The 19,947-nt window shown below is 44.9% G+C and overlaps 1 protein-coding gene across 5 annotated transcripts in view; it reads right to left on the bottom strand.

Annotated features, from left to right (window-relative positions):
• VPS13A (vacuolar protein sorting 13 homolog A) overlaps positions 1-19,947 on the bottom strand; it is a 271,263-nt gene that overhangs the window by 182,966 nt on the left and 68,350 nt on the right. For all 5 annotated transcript variants that reach the window (XM_034774370.1, XM_034774372.1, XM_034774371.1 and 2 more), the window contains exons 17-20: positions 14,772-14,914; positions 12,040-12,241; positions 11,831-11,945; positions 7,415-7,551 (exon numbers count right to left, since the gene is read on the bottom strand). In XM_034774370.1, the coding sequence (XP_034630261.1) occupies positions 7,415-7,551; positions 11,831-11,945; positions 12,040-12,241; positions 14,772-14,914 (597 nt within the window). The remainder of the gene's footprint in view (positions 1-7,414; positions 7,552-11,830; positions 11,946-12,039; positions 12,242-14,771; positions 14,915-19,947) is intronic.

Here is a 19,947-nt window from a genome sequence, read left to right as displayed (position 1 = left end):
TGCATCCGGGAGGCTTTGAAAGCTAGGTTCCTGACTGAGCAGGGTAATCTGTGACTTTTCAGTTAGTGTACAGAGAAGCTGAACCTGCCCCTGCCCCCGTTTCTTTACCCAGTTAATGTTGACTATCCTCTCCAGTTACATACCCCCTTCACACCCTTCCAACACACGTTTAGAAATAAAAATCACTTCTACTTGTTAATGAACACCGTTTTCTTTATTACTGTTTTCGCGGGAATGTTTTAAACCTGGGATGCAGACTGTGGTGGGGAGCGGGTGTAGTGCAGTGACGCAAATGATGCTTCTAAACTCCAGGATTGACAGGATCCGCTGTGGTGGACTGGTTGTTTCAACGGAGCCTGTCACCCCTCCTGATCGGGACTGTGTGTATGGGGGGGCTATGTGACTTTGTGGCAGGGGGAGGACGGTTACAGATCCCCTGCTGCGTGTCTCTGTGATCCAGGATAAGGACCGCCGCATAAGATCTGTAACTGCCCTCCCCCGCCACAAAGTCACAGAGCAACCCACCCCCCACCACAGAACATGAAAACCACCTCCCAGACTGACCAGGGTAACTAGTGACTGCACTGTGTATGTGCCCTGCTGCTGGACCTGCCCCCGCCTATGTACCCTGCCAAAGGTGACTGTCCTGTCCAATTACCAACCCCCTTCCCCCCCTCCTCCAAAAGAACATGATGGAAACAGTAATTAACAGAAACGTATTTTTTATTAGCAACTACACATGGAACTGGGAGGTGAAACTTGGACGGGGGCTTGTGTGAGGCGGGAAGGAAAGAACTTGTCAAATTTTGGGGAATGAGAGCCTTCTACTTCTAGAGCTGTCTGCAGGGGTGGAGTGAGAGTTTGCACGGACTCTGCCGCCCCTCCTTCTTTGCACTTTGGGTGAGGGGGGTATGGGACTTGGTGGCGGGGGAGGGCGATTACAGATAGACTGCAGCGGGGCTCTGTCCTCCTGCCTCCGTTCCTGCAGAACATCCACAAGGCGCCGGAGCGTGTCCGTTTGCTCCCTCATTAGTCCAAGCAGCGTTTGAGTCGCCTGCTGGTCTTCCTGCCGCCACCTCTCCTCCCGTTCCATGTGTGCTTGGTGCATCTGGGACAAGTTCTCCCGCCACTGGGTCTGCTGTGCTGCCTGGGCTCGGGAGCAGCCCATAAGCTCCGAGAACATGTCCTCCCGTGTCCTCTTCTTCCTATGCCTAATCTGTGCTAGCCTCTAGGAGTGTGATGCCAGGCTAGGTTGTGAGACAGTCGCAGATGTGGCTGTGGGAATGGGAAAAAGGGAGTGAATTCCTCAGAAAGATAAATGTAGTTGTGAACAAAGAACATAGTCTTTCTCTGTGAACAAGACCATGCACAGCACCTATCACATGCGCACTCAGGACAAGGTCGAATTCTCGGCCTTCGCATTCAGTGCCTGGGGTCTTGCACAGCAGATCTGAGAAGCGGGGCAGGACACCGGAATTTGTGTAGCAGGCAGACATGGTAAGCCGTAGACTTGTGGCAGCTTAAAACTTTAATATTAGCACTGGCCTCCTTTCACATTGAAAGCAATGTCAGTCCCTGCTGCCAGCAATCCGGCAAGCAGGAACTCTGCCCCTGTCCCACCCCCTCGCGGCTGTCCCCAGGAACGATCCCTGTATGCTGCCCCTCTCCCGCCTCCACCGCGTGGCTGCAAACCAGCGGTTACAGTTCTGTAAAGGAACGGGCAAGCAGTCCCAACAATAACATTCCCCTACCTAATTCAAAGCAGGTCACCATGAGCGACATCACCCTGATGAGGATCTCAGACAGCGATAAAGAAAGAATGCTTCGGGAAAGCCTCCAAAGACCAGGGCCGTATGCCGCCCTGCTGTGCAGGGCAATGATCCCTGAGTACTTGATTGTCTCGTGGCGCAGAAACGTGTCATACTACGGAGGACCCAATAAGGCCACTCTCCCCAGGAACCTGATGCAACGGCTTTCCAATTACCTCCAGGAGAGCTTCCTCGAGATGTCCCAGGAGGATTTCTGCTCTATCCCCGGACATATAGACCGCATTTTACTGTAGCTGCACTGGCAGGGACTAAACAGTAGAGCGGCTTGGGCAGAACAATCATGCTAAACCGGACATTGTTAGATTTTTTTTCAATAGTTGCACTGCCCAGGACTGAAACGTTAAGCGCCTAGGGCAAACTAATCATGAGAAACCCATTGTTGTTATTCTTAATATTCCTGTTCTGTTAAAAATAAATGTTTAGATGTTTAACACACTTACTGGCTGATCCTTCCCCAGATTCTGTGTCTGGGTTAACGGCTGGGGACGATTGGTAGGGGATCTCTGTAAGGGTGATAAAGAGATCCTGGCTGTCGGGGAAATCAGCGTTGTAAGCGCTGTCGACTGCCTCGTCCTCCTCATCTCCTTCCTCATCTTCCCCGTCCGCTAACATGTCCGAGGAACCGGCCGTGGACAATATCCCATCCTCAGAGTCCACTGTCAGTGGTGGGGTAGTGGTGGCGGCCGCACCTAGGATGGAATGCAGTGCCTCGTAGAAACGGGATGTCTGGGGATGGGATCCGGAGCGTCCGTTTGCCTCTTTGGTCTTCTGATAACCTTGTCTCAGCTCCTTGATTTTCACGTGGCACTGCGTTGCATCCCGGCTGTATCCTCTCTCTGACATGTCTTTAGAGATCTTCTCGTAGATCTTTGCATTCCGTTTCTTGGAGCGCAGCTCGGAAAGCACGGACTCATCGCCCCACACAGCGATCAGATCCAAGACTTCCCGATCAGTCCATGCTGGGGCCCTCTTTCTATTCTGAGATTGCACGGCCATCACTGCTGGAGAGCTCTGCATCGTTGCCAGTGCTGCTGAGCTCGCCACGATGTCCAGACAGGAAATGAGATTCAAACTGCCCAGACAGGAAAAGGAATTTAAATTTTCCTGGGGCTTTTCCTGTGTGGCTGGTCAGAGCATCCGAGCTCGGACTGCTGTCCAGAGCGTCAACAGAGTGGTGCACTCTGGGATAGCTCCCGGAGCTATTAGCGTCGATTTCCATCCACACCTAGCCTAATTCGACATGGCCATGTCAAATTTAGCGCTACTCCCCTCGTCGGGGAGGAGTACAGAAGTCGAATTTAAGAGACCTCTATGTCGAACTAAATAGCTTCGCGGTGTGGACGGGTGCAGGGTTAATTCGATGTAACAGCGCTAACTTCGACATAAACGCCTAGTGTAGACCAGGCCTTAGTATGAACGCATTAGGATGGAAAACCAATGAATTCCGAAGTGCGTGTATCCAGGAATGCCTGTGATCACATAGACTCCAAAAGCTTCTGTGGTGCAATAAAACTGAACACACAGTTCGACCACCTTAAGCATCCTGCTAGAGATCGATCCAGTGGCGTTTGATTAGCAAGGCGGCCACGTCCCTTTGGGATTTGCCGTGATGCTGATGCAGTTATGAGTGCTCAACATTTTTGCAAATCTGGTCCTTGGTGTTTCACATGGGGCAACCAGAAATTAGTACCAAAGTATCAGTAGTAAACTGTGAACATTCTCGTTTTAATGTTTGTCTTAAGTGGTTAAGCCTTTGTGATTCTGGGAAGTCTGGTGGCAGAGGAAGAAACAGACTATAGTTGTCTAGGTTAATAACTTTTTTTACCCATATGTTGCAATCTCTTGCCTCATTCACTACACACCATCCAACATCTGTAGCAGAAGAGACCATCATCCTACATACAACAGCCATATTTATACACAACTGATTCATTCATTCTAGATGAACTTCGGAGTGCTAGACTTTGAAACTTTAATGATTTTAATGTAGTTTTTTAAGTAATTTCCTATATTTTAAAAAAACCTGAAAACTTAGCTTCTATTATGTGGAACCATACTGCCCCAAACATGGGTTGTCAACAGCGTAAGGACCTTTAGATCCACAGCACAGACTTCTACCACTTGAGCTAATGACGTAAATGGCGATCAGTAGTAGGCTGTTATTTTCTATGTAGAACAGCCATTGGACCAGAAGAGGAGCGAGAGCTGGGACACATATTTTGCCAATTAATTTCACAGCTATTTGCTGGCAGCAGAGGAATGTAGATTCAGGACTCCTGGATTATGTATCAGGTTCTGGATAGATGTGTGCATTAGTGGTTACCGACTCTATTGCCAGGGCTCCAGTCCTTCTCCCTCTCCACTCCTTTGCAAACACTCCTTACCAGCTCCTCTCCCCTCTGCTTCCTTTCACCCACAGGCTCCTGTTGCTGCCACATTTCCACTCCTCTGCATTTCAGCCATGAGCCAACAGAGGGAGCATTTAGTGATAAGGCTGCGAGTTTGTCACAGATCTGCAGCAGTCCATGCGCCTGGCTCAGGGACAACTCAGGCCGTTCCTGTGCCAGGTGCACTGGCCGCTGCTGGGGCAGTCTTGGACCACCGCGCCTCCATGCTCCCCCTGAGCAGCAGAGTTTGGGTGTGGGAGGTGACTCTGGGCAGCACTTACCTGGGAGGCTCCCCAGAAGCAGCTAGGGGGAGGCATGGCCAGGCAGTTCTGCAGGCTGCCTCTGCCCAGAGCGCTGGTTTTGCAGCTCCCATTAGCCGGAAACCACAAACAAGGGAGTTGTGGGGGCGGTGCCGGCAGGTCACAGGCCATGAATTTTTGTTTACTGCCTGTGATCTGTCTGTGACTTTTACTAAAAATACCCATGACTAAAATGTAGCCTTATTCGGTGCACAGTCTCCTGGCTGTCAGTTCCTGTGCCTGGTGCCACAGCATCCCCCAGTATCCAGGCAAAGCTCCTGAAGGGAAGTGCTGTTCAGCCTCAGAAGTCCTGATATGGTACATGCCCGATGCATAGAATATCAGGATAGGAAGGGACCTCAGGAGGTCATCTAGTCCAACCCCCTGCTCAAAGCAGGACCAATTCCCAGACAGATTTTTGCCCTAGATCCCTAAATGGCCCCCTCAAGGATTGAACTCACAACCCTGGGTTTAGCAGGCCAATGCTCAAACCACTGAGCTATCCCTCCCCCCTTCCCATATGGAATCTTCATTGATTTTAACTTCCAAACTCTAATAAGTCTTTACTGAGCATGTACAAAGAAACGGTTACTCACCTTCTTGTAACGGTTGTTCTTCGAAATGTGTTGTTCATGTCCATTCCAAGCAGGTGTGTGCGCGCCGTGTGCACGCCAGCCGGAAGATTTTACTATAGCAGCGTCCGTAGGGTCGCCTCCGGTGCCCCCTGGAGTGGCGCCCTCATGGAGCTGTAGAAAGAAGCCAGCCGACCGCCCATCCCCTCAGTTCCTTCTTGCCGATACTCCGACAGAGGGATAGGAGGGTGGGTATTGGAATGGACATGAACAACACATCTCGAAGAACAACCGTTACAAGAAGGTGTAACCGTTTCTTCTTCTTCGAGTGATGTTCATGTCCATTCCAAGCAGGTGACTCACAAGCCCGAGTCTAGCTCGTGGGGTCGGAGATCACTGCAGACTGGAGGACTGCGCGGCCAAATGCAGCATCCTCCCTGGCTTGGTGCGTGATGGCGTAGTGCACCGTAAAGGTGTGGATTGAGGACCAGGTGGCCGCTCTACAAATTTCCTGCGTCGGGACGTGGGCCAGGAACGCGGCTGAAGAGGCCCGCGTTCTCGTGGAGTGGGCCGTGATAGGCGGGGCTGGTATATTGGCCTGACTGTAGCACTCCTGGATGCAGGTTCTGATCCAAGCAGAGATCTGCTGTGACGTGACCGGGAGCCCTTTCCTACTGTTGGCCATGGCGACGAAAAGTTGGGTCAACTTCCTGAAGGATCTCGTCCTTTCTATATAGAACGCGCGAGTCCTGCGAACGTCCAGAGAATGCAGCCTGAGCTCCTTAGCCGAGGAGTGCGGTTTCAGATAAAACACAGGGAGAAAAATGTCTTGACCCATGTGAAATGGGGAAACTACCTTAGGCAGGAACGCTGGGAAGGGTGGGGGGTCGGCTGGCCCCTATATACAGCGCCATGAGGGCGCCACTCCAGGGGGCAGCAGAGCCGACCCTACGGACGCTGCTATAGTAAAATCTTCCGGCTGGAGATTTTGTTTCCCAAAAACATGGAGGTGCTAAACCTTCTCTCCTGCTGATAAAAGCTCACCTTAACTGATCACTCTCCTTATAGTGTGTATGGTAACCCTCATTGTTTCATGTTCTCTGTGTAGATATAGATATAGATATCTTCCTACTGTATTTTCCACTAAATGCATCCGATGAAGTGGGCTATAGCCCACGAAAGTTTATGCTCAAATAAATTTGTTAGTCTCTAAGGTGCCACAAGTACTCCTCTTCTCAACAAAGTTATATTTTAAGATTTTTTTTAAATATGGGCAAAACATTTTCCCCTAATCGTGTTCTCAGAAACAGGTAAACCATTTTAGCTGAAAGAGTCAAAAAAATTCAGCCTGAGACAGACACCCAGCATGCAAAATTTCAGTCCAAATCATTATAGTTTGGCAAAATTATAAGCAACAGCAAACAGTCTTACAATGGGACAAGCAAACTTAATATTCAGTGCTGCCAGTGTCACCTATATATAGATATATATCACTTGCCAACATACAGAGAAGGGGAACTTGCTATTTTAAATTTTGTTAGTTCAATAAGAAGGCAATCATTCAGGGGCAGGAACAGTATTTTCTGTGTTCGGTATACTGTGAAATGTGAAAAATCGGGAGGGGGTAATAGGAGCCTATATAAAAAAAAGACTCAAAAACTGGGACGGTCCCTATAAAATCGGGACATCTGGTCATCCTAGTTTGGTATAGTGTTAAGCACACTAATAGCATTTGATATACATTTATTAAGTTACCTTTGCTTGCTTTTTCCTTACAATTTAAATAATCTATTAAATTTAATATAGAGGATAAATATTTTGAAGTTCTGATTTAGTCCTATACTCATAAATGATCATTCTATTCAATCCATATCATTTTAGTGGATAATGAACAAAAAAAGCACATTGGAAAGGGGTGGGCGGAAAAGGTTAAATTAAAAATATTGTGTTAACCACGTATGTCAGAGTAAGAGAGATTCTGTTTCTTTGTATTCCAAAATAGCATCAGGGATGCCAGGATTAAAAACTGTTAAGAACAATTTTCACGTATTACTTTACGGCATACAAAGATTCGCAAAGGAAGTGGCCTCATTTTTGTCATGTACACTATCCACTCTAAGTAGATTAGAGACGTGTTCAGAACAGGAGAAGAAATCCAGACTTGTGTAGAAAGCAGTTTAAAATGAATCACCACTATTTAAATTGAATAGGAACATTTAAATAAACCCATTATAGTCAACAGTATTTAAGTTCATTTTTAACATACTACAATAAATAGAAGTCAAATTATCACAAATAATAAATCATTTCATGAGTGGAAACTGTACCTGTAGGTTACCAAGATCCAGAAGAAGTAAATTTGACGTAGATTCATAAAATCCATTTTGTGGAACGAGGACGTATGAAGCCATTAAATTAATTTTTAGATTGAGAACTTTCTGTGTTTCAATAACATATAATAATCCTAGAAAATAATCACATTGAGACAGGTAAGGAGCCAATATGAAACCATGTCTTTAAATGTATTTTAAATAAATTATGGTGATAATGTATGAACCAGAGGACAAATTTCATTACAATAGGATTACTAAAATACACAGCTGAAACTGTTCAACCACATCAAACTTAGTCAACCATCCCAAATGTACAGTATCCTGGTTTATTCTGATAGATCTCAATTCTCTTTATTGGTTTCACATTCATAAATGTACTTCTTATTAGTGTAGTTCTTTTCAGTGTTCAAAGTACCCATGAATAATAATCAATCACCTTGTCAGTGCTAATGAATATAGCAAAAATGATGACAAATAAGACACTTTCGCTAAGAAATCACAATAGCCAATTTCATGAGGACTGCGTGACACTGTAGGCTTAATACACTGGAATTAAGTTACAATACAAAAATATTCATGTGACAACGAGATTTGCTTTTAATCAAAGTTTAAATCTTCAATATATTTTCTCCATTTCCCATCTACTATAACAATATCTTCGTCTAATAATTCCTGAGTCATTGTTCAGAATAAAATGATTTTCTCAAATCATTTTTACAAAAGATTCCATTACCTAAAGTCAGTCAACTATCTTTAGCCCCAAGAATTCAGCAATCATGAGACAAAAAATAAAGAAATAAATCAGATTGGTTTAAAAATAACAAGATTTAAAATATACACACACTCCCTTTTGATTTTTTGAACTTTAAGCCTCAGCTACTAATTTATCTATGATCATTAACCAACCTAGTTAAGAGAGGAAGTGAAGACAGTAAACTAGAAATGAAAAAGGGGGAAACAGACAGCCACCAATGTACATCAGAAGTCATTAAGTGGAGAAAATTGATAATGGAAGCTAAAGATAACAAGGAAAATCCATGGCTGACAGAGCTAAGGACAAGGAGAAGATTCTCTTCGTTTTGTTTCTTTTGTTAAGTATGCTAGGAACAAAAGAATTCCTAACAATGACATAGGTCCATTTCTAGATGGAGTTGGTAAAAATGTTGTTAATAATTCCAAAGAGGCAGAAGTGTTTACTTAAATCTTCTGTATTTGTAAAGAAGCAGGATGATATATTCGTACAATATGAGGATGATAAAGTCCTTTTCAATCCCATAGTAACTGGGGATGTTAAACAGCTTCTAGTAGGGATGAACATTTTAAAAATCAGCAGGCCTGGATTACTTGCACCCAAGAAGTCCTAAAAGAGTTGTCTGAGCCACCATGCAAGTGATTAACCCCAGCCCAGATCTTTGTGGGCGGTGGTGGGGCTGAAGTTCCAGCCCAGAGCTTCGCAGGCAATGGTGGAGCTGAAGCCAGAGCCAGGAGCTCTGTGGGCAGCGGGGGGCTGAAGCCCAAGCCTGAGTCCCACTTGGGCAGGGCTTCCAAGCCTGAGCAATTTAGTTTGGCAGGCCCACCTGTGGTGTGCAGACCCGCAATTTCCCTGCTTTCTATCCCCTGTAGGCCCTGTGCAGCACCTCCTATACTGAGGCACTTCCTGTACTCAGACACATGTGTTTATCTGGCAGCCCACTCAGCACATGTTGTGTTGAAACCAATCTGAAAAGTTACTGTAGACATAATTTTAGTAATGAACCATTTTCTGAAGAAAAGTGGAGGAAAGGGGAGTACTGAAGGGGAGTCGATTGCCACTTGCAGCAAAAGATGGGCTGACAATGAGGTTCCAAACAGCAGTAAAAAGCCAAGAAACCACAAATACGATCCAAAGTATTTGGAATATGAATTCACACGAACTTGTTTTCAGAAGCCACAGTGTGTGGTGAAGTTCTGGCAAAGGATAGCTTAAAACCGACTACAATGTTGCAGCATTTGCAGACACAGCACAGTTCTGTTCAAAGAGTACTGAGAATGTACTGAGAATGGCAGCTACGGCAAATAAGAAAGCCCTTGAGGCATCTCTTGCTGTGTCATACTGGATAGCTAAAACTGGGAAACTGCACAGTACTGGAGAAACGTTTGTTCTGCCACGTGCTAAGAAAGTGCTTTTGACTATGGTGGGGCAACTCAATTTGATTCGATTCCCATCTCCAATGACACTATTTCCAGGCACATTCACAGTATGGCAAATGATGTGACTGAACGATTGCCAAAATCTAGCAAAGTTCTTTTTTTTTTTTTTTCCATTCAACTGCTCAGATGCTGCTATACATAACATTTGAGAATGACAAAGAACTTCAAGAAGAATTTCTGTTCTGCAGGCCATTTCCATAGCAAGTTACTGGGGAACAGCTCTTTGCACTTTTGGATGCTTTTGTCTCTGATTCAGGCTTGGAATGGCAGCACTGTGTAGGAATTTGCAGTGATGATGCTCATGCAAAGAAACAGCAGGCTAGGCACCCGAGTGCAGGCTGTTGCACCGCAAGCAGTTGGACTCACTGTATTATACACAGGCTAGCCCTAGTTAAAAAAAATGCCACCTGTTCTAAAACAAGTTCTCGATGAAGCTGTTCGCACAGTCAACTTCATTAAAAGTGTACACCTGTTTGGAGTTGTGTGTGATAGATGGGAGCTGAACACCACCAGTTACTTTACCATACTGAAGTTCAGTGGCTGTCTTGGGGAAAGGTTTCAGCTCAGTGAGAAAGTGAGAATTTTTCTTTCAGATGAAGATTCCCCACTGGCTGAAAGGTTTGCAGATACAAGTGGCTTGCTCTGCTAGCTTACCTGGCAGACATTTTTGAACATCTAAATGTGTTAATACCCCACTTCAAGTGTGAGATGCTTTTGTCTTTTCTCTCACTGAGAAAATCGAATGTAGGATCAAGAAACTTTCCTTGTGGTATGCTCACGTGGACCGTGGCATGCTCACGTGGACCATGGCGGTTTTGAAGCTTTTTTCTTACTGTGTGACTTTTGGATGAAAATGCCTCGCCAAAGCATGACTTGCACCCATTATCATCAGATACCCAAAAAGCCTTAAACTGCAGTTTTGTGAGTACTGCCCTGAAAAGCATCAAAAAACAGAGGCGTGGATTAGAAATCCCTTTAATGTAGAAGCAACTGCAAGTGCTGTTATGTCACTTATAGTGAAAGAAACAAGAATGGACCTTTCCTGTGATGAGACAGTGATGCTGAGATTTTCTGAGTGACCTCTTGCTAACTTCTGGATTTCTGTGTGAGAAGAATATCCAGAGCTGTCATATCCAGCTTTGAAAGCACTCATGTCGTTTTCACCCACCTGCCTGTGAGAAGCTGGCTTTTCAGCACTGACTTTACTGAAAAACAAATTCAGGGCCCATCTCACTGTTGAAGATGACCTCCATCTTTACCTCGGCTACACAGAGCCCCGCTTTAAGGATTTGTGTTCATCAATACAAGCTCACCCCTCCCATTAGGTGCATATATTTTTTTTATTTTTTTTACTACCAGATATAAAGATTGTCTTGTGACCGTATTGTGAATTAAAATATTTAGTGGCTACTTTTCGTAGATACAACCTTGTAATGCATTTTTAATTTAAAATACTAACTATTCTGTAGTAATTTATTTTGTCAAAAGGGGGTCGTGGTACAATAAAGTTTGAGAACCCATGTTTTAGATTATCAAATGTTCACCACCTCAAGATGGAAACTAGCAGAAGTATTCTATTTTTATGTCAAATACCCCATAAGCCCCAATCTGGTTAATCCCAGAACTGATGCTCAGACTTTTCTCCAGTCTGTCTTGGAAGATAAGAGTATTATGCAAGTCATACTTACAGAATTTAACATCATCACAGCGTCAGGCCTGCAAGTGCCTCAGACTTTGCAATTTGTAGAAGACAATCTTAAACGGACGAAGTCTGCCTCACTGTCATACAAACTTTTCATCAGTCCCTTTAACAACACTTCAGCACACAATCCTTTAACTAACTACTCTGTCCCAAAACAATCAACTGAACGCCAAAATGTTATATAACTTAAAAAACGCATACCTCAAAACCTCCTGAAACCAGTGATAAATAGTTTTACCCTTTTATTGTATTGACATTTTGCTCTTTATTTAAATTTCATCTTTTAGCGTGTCTTTGTTGAAAACTTTAAACCATCTAAGTATTTTTATGGCCCCCATCACCACAGTATCTGAGTATCTATATGAAAACATTTCCTATTTTTGTTTCTTTGCAATTAATACATTAATTTGCAGTTATGATACATTTACAACAAAAGTATTTTAAAAATTTAGCCAAAAGAAAAAAATCTTCAAAATTTATCAAAAACCGTATCACTGAAAATGTTTATTGACATTCACCTGTCGACGTCTTCTCACGAAATTCTTCAAGCTTCATCAAAGTTGCTGAGGTCAGTTGCTCTAAATGTACATCTTTTGGAGGCCTGAAGAAATCCACTAAACTATTCACAGTCCTCTGTTAAAATACAAATATAATAAACATAAAAGAAAATGAATGCTTACATCATATTTTTAGAAAACTAATGCTTCATAACATATTTTTTACTTACTGCATCATATATTATTTCCAACGGTTGTGATTCTATTCTAAGCTTCTGATCAGCTTTCTCATCTAAAGGATTGGTCTCAAACATTATGCTCAAGAGTGATGTATTGTTTTCGGAATGGACTGTTCGAGAAGATAGCAGACAGGGTATGAATTTTTCTTGAGACATGCCTGTAACTTCAAATGTGCTTATTTTCGTTTCAAATCTATATAAAGTGAAAACAGTAGAGAAATTACTTTTAAATTGAATGTTTAAATAAACAGCAGATGACTTATAGACTACAAGATAAGTAGCAGGTGCCAGGTTAAAAGAACAAATCTTCTCCTCCATCAAAACAAGTCTAAGGAATTGTCTACATTTAATTTGCGACGAGCTGTGGAGTGAATCTACCTGGCACTAGCCCACAATGGACTGTCTACGTGGACCCTGCTGATGTGCTAATATTAACATCTCCTCAATGCACTTTAATCTACTCCCAGGTCAAAAAGGACTATATGAAAGCGTATTACCAGTGCATCAGCAGGATCCACAAGAACAGTTAGTCCATAGCAGGACTCTCTCTCTCTACAGTAACTCCTCACTTAATGTCGTCCCAGTTAACCGTTGTTTCGTTATTAGGTCACTGACCTATTAGAGAACATACTCCTTTAAAGTCCTGCAATGTTCCCTTATAATGTTGTTTGGCTCCCTCCACTTGGTGCTCTTGGGGAGCTTGCCCCATTCCACCCGCCGGCGCTCCGGCCAAGAAGTGGGGTGGGGGTGCAGGAGCTTGTTCCGTTCCGCCTGCCTGAGTCTCCTGCTGGGGAGCAGGGTCAGGGTGCGATGTCTTGCCCCGTTCCGCCTGGTGCTCCTGCCGGGGAGCAGGGTTGAAGCACGGGAGTCTTGCCCCCATTCTGCCCGCCCAGCATTCCAGTTGGGGAGCAAGCAAGCCCCCACATCACCACCCCGCTACGCCCCGCCTCAATCAAGCTTTGCAATCATCACTGGTGAGTACAATATTAAATTATTTAAAACTTATACTGTATATGTATATAATGTCTTTTGTCTGGCAAAAAAAAAAAATCCCTGGAACCTAACCCTCCCCCCCGTTTACATTAATTCCTATGAGGAAATTGGATACGCTTAACCTTGTTTCACTTAAAGTTGCATTTTTCAAGAACATAACTAGGACGTTAAGTGAAGAGTTACTGTATTTAATAAAGGCATAACTAACAGTGTGAACCAATGGCTGTGAACCAGCGTATGCCTGGCCTAGGCAGAATAGTAACACACCAGGTATTGGCTAACCAAGTAAGCATATCCCTGATCCGAGAGGACAGTACAGAGACACACAGATCTCTCAAGTAATTACATAAACACACTCATAAGAGATGGTACAGGAACACACCAACCTCTCGGAAGATTAGGATGGGATGACAGAATAATAGATAAGGATGTTTTGTTCTAACTAGGAGGTACAAGAATAAGGGTGGTATCTAACAATGTCTGGAGTATAATACTTAACTTGTTTTTACCAATGTATAAAAGGAGAAGTCATAAGAGGGGCATCTTTGTACTCGCTGAAGGAACAGCATCCTGGTGTGCTGACTGAGCAGGTACCATTGTCAGAGGCATACATGTGTTAGTGTACCTGTAACCAATGAACCAGCGTGCTAGTACCGTGCTTGTCGACAATAAACCTGGCTGAGTGCCTTCACCACCGACCTGAGCCTGTGGTCTTTCCTTATGAATCACACCAAGGTCTGCTGAATCGGTAAGCTACACTCTCTGCTAGTGCAGCTGACATAGGCGCTCCAAGAGCAGCAACACTGGCAACAGCAATTTAACCTAGCAGCACTAACAACTTGCAATCAAAATGGAACATTTTTCCTAACCAATTATTTTCCTTCTTCAGCATCTTTTCTGCCAATCAAGATTGTCTGGTTTCACCCACATAGTTGATATTGGGCATTTAGTGTACTGGATGAAATACATCACATGAGATCAACTGAGATCTCTCTGACACCACCTACAATAAAGAACTCAAAGATGACTCTCACATGACAAACCACCCAGAAATTTAAGGAGATCATCAAATTCTTTCCTCAAACAACTCCAAGAGAAACTCTACCACCTCACCTCCCACAAATCCCCCTCCACCTGCCCAAGGACATTCTATATGCTTCTGAAGTTACAAGACAAGGAAACCCAGGCAGACCCATCATATCTGGCCATCGCACTCTTAAAGAAGCAGTATCAGGACTCATATACATCTCTCACAATGATGGCACCCCAACTGCTGAGCTCCCCAGATGCACCTAATAAGGGGGTGAAGCCTACACTTTTCCCTGGAGGCTGCAGAGGCAACAGCTGCTGCAGTAGTAACTCAAAGGAGGAAGCAAAGCTGGGGGAACTCCTCAAAAAGAAAATGCTACCTCTAGGACACAACTGGAACCAGAGAGATATTTGAACTAGATTAGTATTTTCCTCAAAGTTCTGCAGCAGGGAGGATGAGTTAAGCCAGCCAGCAGCTGTGGAGGAAGATAAAGCTGTCATGGTGCTTTAGGGATGGGGAATTCCCTTACTGCCAGTAACTGACCAATCTGGTTCTACCCCCAAGCTGCAAACAGGCTAAACTAGCTATTGTAATGGGTCTGTGAACTTTAGCACAATGAAGATTGGAAGCTAAGCACCATTTTTATTAATAGCTTAGTCATTTTATGAGGAATAAAAATAGTTTGATGGACAAGGCTTACCTTATTGCTTGTGCACCTGGTCGTTGTATTAACATTGTGCTCAAGTCAATTACTGCAAATTTGATCAGCTCAGGTTTCTCCTTGTTTTCCCTTATTGATATGGACATGCTTAACAGCTTTACAGAAAGCTTCATAGCTTCATACTATGTAAAACAGGAAAAGGTACAATAAAGAGATTATTTACCATTAAGTGTAGTGTCGTTTGAGAGTCACCTTGGTGCATTCACACTAGCGCTCCTGGCACTGAGTAGTGGTACTACCCTGAAAAGTCATGTCTTTGGGGGTTTCACAAGAGAGCTCACATGACAGTGATGTCATCACCTCACTCTGTAGGAATGCACACATACCACCCAAGCTCTCTCCCCACTAACTGCAGAGCAGACAAAGCTGCAATGTAGAGGTGACAGTAGGTAAACGGTATGAATGTACGGGACAACTCTTGAAGAACAGTTACTAGTAAGTAACCCCTTTCTTCAAGGGCCCCAGTTCATTCCACTTGAGAAGATTACCAAACAGTGCTCCACCAGGAGAACAGTGAACTAGGAGTTGTTAGGTAAATATAAACTGTAACACCTCTCCCAAACCAGGCATTGGAGCAAGATGCTACATCCACCAGGGGAACCCGCTAAGGCATGCCAATGATGTTACAGTGGTTCTCATGGAATGGAACTTTAAACAATAGGTTACTAGTTTCCTAATTAAGATGTAACAATGTTCTATACAATTCCTAATCCATGAGGAAGTCTGTTTGATCACAGGTTCTCTCTGGCATCTCTGACCACATGCTACAAATCACCTATTGAATTTTCTAAAGGCTTGGTATTTTTCAGATAAGAACACAATGCCCACTTGATATCCAGAGTATGGAAACAGGGTCTGGAGAAGAACACAGGCAGGGAAATACACTGAACTAGGGGAAAATCTGAGACCAGCTTAAGCAGGAAACTGGGATGGGATTTCAATGTGACTGTCTTGTGTACTACAATATAAGATGGAGAAGCCATCAAAACACAGCAGCTGCGATGAGGAAGGCAGTTTTGATCAATAAATGTTTGATACAGGCTTCCGTCAGAGGTTCATAAGGAGAACCCATTAGCTTTGTAAGGACAATTTTTAGGTCCCATAAAAGTAGAGGCTCCCTGATGGGGGAAAACACACTTACCTTACAGTCTCCAGCTTCCTTAAGGACATGGTAAGAGAAGATGTGTTTGTCCATAACGTAAATGTGATGAACAGGTAACTGCTGCCCTATGGACTATTAGCGTGGCTACAGCTAAGTCCTGAGACTTCAGGTGTACAAGGCACTCTAGGACTGCAGAGACCCAGCTTGAGATGGAACAAATCCTTTACCAATGGCCCAGATAGTAAACTGTTTGCTTTTTTTGTCTATAGCATTTCATGATGAAGCTCTTCCTGGATTACAAGAGAGTGACTTGAACTCAGAGCATAAACAGTCCACATTAGTTAGCAGGTTCCTCCTCCACAATGCCAAGTGAAGCGTGTCTTTGGGTTGGGATGCAGAATCCTCCCCTTGTTATTGACGCAGGTCTGCAGAGAAAGGCAGCAAATATGGTGGATCCCTGGCCAGGTACAGGAGATCTAGATACCAGTGCTCACATGACAAATTGGGGCCATTAGTATGTGATCTGTCCACCATGATTTTCCCTATGACTCTGGGTAACAGGAAGAAAGACTGGAAGGTGTAAAGAAATTGTCTTCAGTCCAGCAGAACCACATCAGACAGCTTTTGACTGTGTGTGCTCCCATTGAATACACTTGGCATTTGATGTTTTGTTCAAAGAGGTTTATTACCTAGTGAACCCATCTGTGACATAGTGCACTGGTCACCACTGGTTTCACTGAACACTTGTGTTGATCATGTGACCACCTGCTGAGTAAGCCTGCCTTCACATTTTCATCCCCACCAAGGTGAATGCTCTAGGGACTCAGTGGTTGGCATGTGCCTATTACTAGAGGCCTGGAAGGTAGTGCTTGTGTTACCACAGGCTGATGGATTCAGGAAGCTGATACACAGCAGGAACAGACAAGGCTGCTTCACACTAAGAGCGGGTGGTGGTGAGGTACCACACAACCCTGGATCTCATGGAAAGCATCACAGTGAAGACTCTTCGAGCTGTGAACAAGCCAAAAAGAGAAACTCTGAAGTGGTAGTGCGTCATCCCCACATAGAACCTCGGATACCTGATCTGAGCTTAATAACCACAAAGAAGTGGTGGCTTTTTAACGAGAGGCACATACCGGTCTCGCTGTGATAAGGAACGGATAATGTCCCCTACAGTGAGCATCCTGAACTTGAGCATTCTTGTGTATCTGTTGACATTTCTAAGGTCCAGGATGAGTCCTAAACAGTTGTTCTTCCTTGGGATCAGGAAACAAGTGGAGTAAAGTCATTTATCTCTGGCTTCCTGTGGAACCTCCTCTATGGCTCCCTTCCTGAAAAGAGAATCCATTTCTTCCAATAGGACATTCACAGGATTTCAGCCAGGAGTACCTCTCTAGAGCCACTCCTTTGGACACTCTTCTGGCACTGGAGTCCAAGGCACCATATGCTGCTCTTAGGAAGTGTCTAACATGCATATGATCAGAGTACAGCCCAGGCTGCTTCCTTCTTTGACTTGGGCAAGGCATCATCGCTTCCCACAGGGCATAATTACAGTGGAACATAATTGCTTGAGAGTTGACCACTCAAAGGCCTAGTAAGCCAAACAAATAGGCTCTTTAATCAAAACCTTAGGTCCCTGTATGTCAGAAGGGTAAGAGTTGAGAGGTCTTGTCTTGTTGCCTCTAACTCTCTCTTATGGTGCAGATCCCACCATGGAGTTTGCCAAAGGACAACACAGCAAAAATTGATATCCTCCGGCTCTCTTGGATACAGGGTGAGGATGAGAATAGAGTGAGCTAGACATCCTTGGCCAGGTTAAGAAGGCTGGAGCTGGTAAGTAGAGCTAGTTTATCCCTGGTCTGCATATGTAACACATCCAACAGGGGATTTGATGTCTCCAGTGGTGTAGCCTGTTTGCAGTTGCAGTTTGCCATTCTCCCCAATAGTTCCTCAAAAACAGTTACTGTTCATCAGAAGGTTGGACAGATGAAGCACCAATCTGATCTTCTAGTGAAGTGCCATCTGTACGTTCTTCCCGATTCCTCTGAAGGACACTCATCCCATCCTCAGACTTAGGCAGATCTTCCTGCTGATCTGAGAGGTCCCTTGACAGCTCCAAAGGTTGCACAGGTGCTGGGTTAGAAATAGGTGGCTGCAAAGGCATCTGTGCCAAGGGACAGCACTTGTCATGGTGCTGGAAAGGGTATTAGTATCTGCCTCCACCAGGTCTTCCATGGAATGATGTATGCAGGGCCACATGGACAGATGAAGAGGACTGCATGAGATACTTCCATGATATCTGAACCTGGGGCAAAGGAAGATGACTGGGGTCCTTGAGATCAAGTCAGGAAAACCTCCAGGTTCAATTTTATATAGGTTTTTATACAGGGCTCATCACCATAGTATATGAACATCTTCCAGTAGCACATTAAGCTATGTGATTACATATCTGTCACATTTGTTCTCTCATCCTCTCCCCAGGGGGAGAAGCGTGTGCAGTGGAGTATCTACTTTTGGTGGTGGTGGTGGGGTTAAATATACCAATTACTATGTGTTTATTTTAGAGACACAAGGTCAAAGAAATGTGCCTTGCACTTGGAGTGGAAAGTGGTGAGATTTGGATGGTCTTTAGTTCCTGTTACTTCCATAACCTCAAGCCACCTCCAGAGAAAGTTCTGTCTTCCACACAGCTGAATGTTACTCTTATTGTTGAGAGGTCCATTGTGCCTAAGGAGTGAAACTGACTGGACTGAAAATTCTATGGGAAGACAGGGCAGAGAGCAGAGAAAAAACGGTTACCTACCTTTTGTAACTGTTGTTCTTCGAGATGTGTTGTTCACGTCCATTACACATTAGGTGTGCACGCACCGCGTGCATGGACGTTGGAAACTTTCCTTTAGCGGCTCCCATCGGGTCGGCAGGGAAGCCCGCCAGAGTGGCGCTTCCACACCGGTGCATATATACCCCTGCCGACCCGACCCCCATTCAGTTCCTTCTTGCCGGAGACTCCGACAGAGGGGAAGGAGGGTGGGAAGTGTAATGGACATGAATAACACATCTCGAAGAACAACAGTTATGAACGGTAGGTGACCGTTTTTTCTTCGAGTGCTTGTTCACGTCCATTCAACATTAGGTGACTCACAAGCTTACCATTGGAGAACGGCAGGAGTCATGGAGCAATTGACTGAAGAATAGCCCTGCCAACCACCACATCATCTCTGGCTTGCTGGTTGACTGCGTAGCGGGCTGTGAAAATGTGCACCGATGACAAGGTGGACGCTTTACAGATCTTCTGGATTGGGACATGCGCCAGGAAAGCTGTTGAGGACGCCTGTGCCCTCGTCGAATGAGCTGTGATCGCCGGGGCTGGAACCTTGGCAAGCTCATAGCAAGCGCGGATGCAGTCTGCAATCCATGATGAAATGCGTTGCGCCGAGACCAGAAGCAGCCCTGTCATTCTATCAGCTATGACGACAAACAACTGCATCGACTTGCGGAAAGGTCTAGTTCGCTCCAAATAGAACGCCAGGGCCCTTCGGACATCCCGAGTGTGCAGGCTACGGTGACTCAGGTCCGTGTGTGGTTTAGGAAAGAACACTGGTAAACAAATGTCCTGGCCCATATGGAATTGCGAGATTATTTTAGGGAGGAATTTTGGGTGTGGTCTGAGTTGCACATTGTCCCTCTAGAAAACTGTATAAGGAGGCTCCAAGGTTAGGGCTCATAACTCGGACACCCTCCTCGCTGATGTAATGGCCACCAGGAATGCCACTTTCCAGGAGAGAGCAAGAGGCCAGGGGCTCAAACTGGGGCCCCATAAGCTTGGAAAGGCCCAAATTAAGGTTCCAGGGAGGGACTGGTGGGCGCGAGTAGGGGAACACTCTCTCCAGTCCTTGAGGAACTGCACCACCATGTGGTTAGAAAACACAGAGCATCCGGATTCCCCCAAGTGGAACGCTGAAATGGCAGCTAGATGCACCCTGATTGAGGAAGGAGAGAGACCCGGATGCCTGGAGTGCAGGAGGTATTCTAGGACGACTGGAATAGTGGCCT

Source organism: Trachemys scripta, chromosome 6 (assembly GCF_013100865.1).
Source record: "Trachemys scripta elegans isolate TJP31775 chromosome 6, CAS_Tse_1.0, whole genome shotgun sequence".
Classification (NCBI taxonomy): Eukaryota; Metazoa; Chordata; order Testudines; family Emydidae; genus Trachemys; species Trachemys scripta.
This window is presented reverse-complemented; position numbering and strand designations above follow the sequence as displayed.